The sequence below is a fragment of the Mandrillus leucophaeus genome, unplaced genomic scaffold (assembly GCF_000951045.1).
Source record: "Mandrillus leucophaeus isolate KB7577 unplaced genomic scaffold, Mleu.le_1.0 Scaffold122, whole genome shotgun sequence".
Taxonomy (NCBI): domain Eukaryota; kingdom Metazoa; phylum Chordata; class Mammalia; order Primates; family Cercopithecidae; genus Mandrillus; species Mandrillus leucophaeus.
The window spans coordinates 5307955-5310836 of record NW_012100543.1 but is presented as its reverse complement, the minus strand read 5'-3'; the positions used below and the strand labels follow the sequence as shown (position 1 = coordinate 5310836).

The following is a 2882-nucleotide window of genomic DNA, read 5'->3' as shown; positions in this document are numbered from 1 at the left end:
GACAGCAGTTCCATCTCTGGAAATCAGATTCGCCTGCCCATAATTGGGGAGAATGGTGGCTTTGAAAAGGTTAACTTGGGAGCCCTGGGGACGGCTGCAGGGAACGTACGCCCATTCCCCCTCGGAAGCAGAGCCAGGCCGCCTCCCCTCCGCAGTGGTGAGGACTCGTGGACAGTCCCACGGGGATGGCGGGAGACTTGCGGAGTGGCCGCCCTCCAGGTCCGCGCCGAGGCCGGGCAGCTCCGCTTTCTGCTCAGTCTCCGCGAGGTGTCGCCTTCGGCCGAAGAAACCACCGCGGCGCCACCCTCGTAGCTCGCACTTATTTATTTATTTTCAAACAAGGGGGGCGCCCCTCTCCTTTCAATTCGAAACTAGAAATATCCAGAGGTCTTGTTCCTAAGGGGGCGCGTCCTCTCCCTGCTATTTTGCACCTTCGGACTAGCCTTCTTTCGGAATTACACAGGAGCAACCTCTCTGCAAGGCCTTGCTCAACGTTGGCCTCGCGCTCAGCTGCACAACAAGCCGTCAAAGCGGGGGCTGGGTTAGAAGCATCGGTCTCCCCTCTCCAACACACACCCCCGGAGCCCTCCGTAATTTTTTTTTTCTTTTAATGACAAGCAATTGCCAGGCCCGCAGGGTGGGTGCTGCATTGCACCGCTCGGCGCGCAGCTGGTTCTCAGAGTGCAGCCGGTGCAAGCCCGGGGGTCCAAAAGGGCGGGAGGAGCACATCCCGGGCTTCCCAGCTTTGCAGCCTTCTCTCTGCAAAGAAAAGCAAGTGGCTTTTGGCGCGAAAGCCTTGGCGCCTCCCCTGATTTTTATGGAAATCAGGAGGGCGGGGTAAAGCCGCTTTCCTCTCCTTTCTCCCTCCCCCTTGTCTGCGCCACAGCCCCCTTCTCTCCCCGCCCCCCGGGTGTGTCAGATTTTTCAGTTAATAATATCCCCCGAGCTTCAAAGCGCAGGCAGTGACAGTCATCTGTCTGGACGCGCTGGGTGGATGCGGGGGGCTCCTGGGAACTGTGTTGGAGCCGAGCAAGCGCTAGCCAGGCGCAAGCGCGCACAGACTGTAGCCACCCGAGGACACCCCCGTCCCCCGGCCCACCCGGAGACACCCGCGCAGAATCGCCTCCGGATCCCCTGCAGTCGGCGGGAGGTAAGGAGCAGGGCTTCCAAACCGCCCGGCGCCCAGGGAGCGACGAGCGCCGGGGCAAGGCAAGCCCTGGACGGGATTGCGACGTGCGCACCGGGCGCCCGAATATGCCCGGGGGACTGTTTCTGCTTCCGAAACAAAACCATCTCTGGGTTTTCCCAGAAAAGCCAGTTCCAGCCCCGAAGCCATCCTGGCTAAAGGAGACCCGCCCTAATCCTTTTGCAGCCCTTACCGGGGGGAGTAATGGCTTCTGCGAAAAGAAATTCCCCCTGCTCTAGAAGATCTGTCTGTGTTTGAGCTGTCGGAGAGCCGGTGCGTCCCCACCCTAGGCTGGGTTCTTCTCCAAAGGGTGCCCCTGGAGGAAGAAGACGGGGGGTTAGGCAGGGCGAGGCCACCGCGGTCGTAATCTGGGTCACGGCTGCTCCAGCTCGGAGGAGAGGCGGCTCTCCCGGTGACCCTCCTCGCGCGGGCGCCCCTGCACCATTCCCGGGAACAGGGGCTCAACCTCCCCCTCCCTGGAAGAGGACGCTGTTGGGGGTTTGGAAGAGCAGGGATGGGCTTAGAGAGGTTCCAGATAAGCTATTGGTAGGAGTATCCCTGCAGCGGGTGAATGCCGAGGGCGTTTGCTCAAATTTGGGGAGGGGAAGGATTTGTGGATATGGGTGTCTGTTGTTGGTCTCTCTCTAGAGAAAGGCTTTTTCATTTGCAAAGTTTCCTAAATCCCCTGCTATCATTTGCACTCCCGAGGCTGCATTTTTACAAAGGGGGTAGAAGGTACTCCAAATACCATACCCGGTAGCTGGGTCGGAGAGCCCCGGGCTTCCCCAGAGCAGCTGGCCCCTCGCCGCTGCGAGTGGGGTTGTCTGCGTGCTCGTGAGAGCTAGAATTCTGCAGCCTGGAACAGCCCCCTCCCCCAGGCAGTGCCTTGTGTGAATGAAATGGCAGTTTCCAAAGTTGCGGAGCCACGCCACCACCCCCTGCATCTGCATGCCCCCTCCCACCCCCTGTCGTAGACAGCTTGTACACAAAAGGAGGGAGGGAGGGAGGGAGCGAGAGGCACAACTTCCTCCACCTTCGGGAGCCGTGGGCAGAGTGGGGGGCTTGGAGGGAAGATTGGGGAACCGGGTTAGAGGGGGCGCCCATTGCCTTTCCCCTCGGTCTGCTCCGTTTGCCCACCCTCTCCGGTGTGTCTGTCGGTTGCAGTGTTGGAGGTCGGCGCCGGCCCCCGCCTTCCGCGCCCCCCACGGGAAGGAAGCACCCCCGGTATTAAAACGAGCGGGGCGGAAAGAAGTCTTCAGTCGCCGGCCGGGAGGCGAGCCGATGCCGAGCTGCTCCGCGTCCACCATGCCGGGCATGATCTGCAAGAACCCAGACCTCGAGTTTGACTCGCTGCAGCCCTGCTTCTACCCGGACGAAGATGACTTCTACTTCGGCGGCCCCGACTCGACCCCCCCGGGGGAGGACATCTGGAAGAAGTTTGAGCTGCTGCCCACGCCCCCGCTGTCGCCCAGCCGTGGCTTCGCGGAGCACAGCTCCGAGCCCCCGAGCTGGGTCACGGAGATGCTGCTCGAGAACGAGCTGTGGGGCAGCCCGGCCGAGGAGGACGCGTTCGGCCTGGGTGGACTGGGTGGTCTCACCCCCAACCCGGTCATTCTCCAGGACTGCATGTGGAGCGGCTTCTCCGCCCGCGAGAAGCTGGAACGCGCCGTGAGCGAGAAGCTGCAGCACGGCCGCG

At 61.9% G+C, this 2882-nt stretch overlaps 1 protein-coding gene across 1 annotated transcript in view; it reads left to right on the top strand.

The window, feature by feature from the left end:
- The window catches only part of MYCN (v-myc avian myelocytomatosis viral oncogene neuroblastoma derived homolog), an 8137-nt gene that overhangs the window by 570 nt on the left and 4685 nt on the right, over positions 1-2882 (top strand). The window contains exon 2 of the mRNA XM_011971439.1: positions 1088-1150. Coding sequence (XP_011826829.1) covers positions 1088-1150 — 63 coding nt within the window. The remainder of the gene's footprint in view (positions 1-1087; positions 1151-2882) is intronic.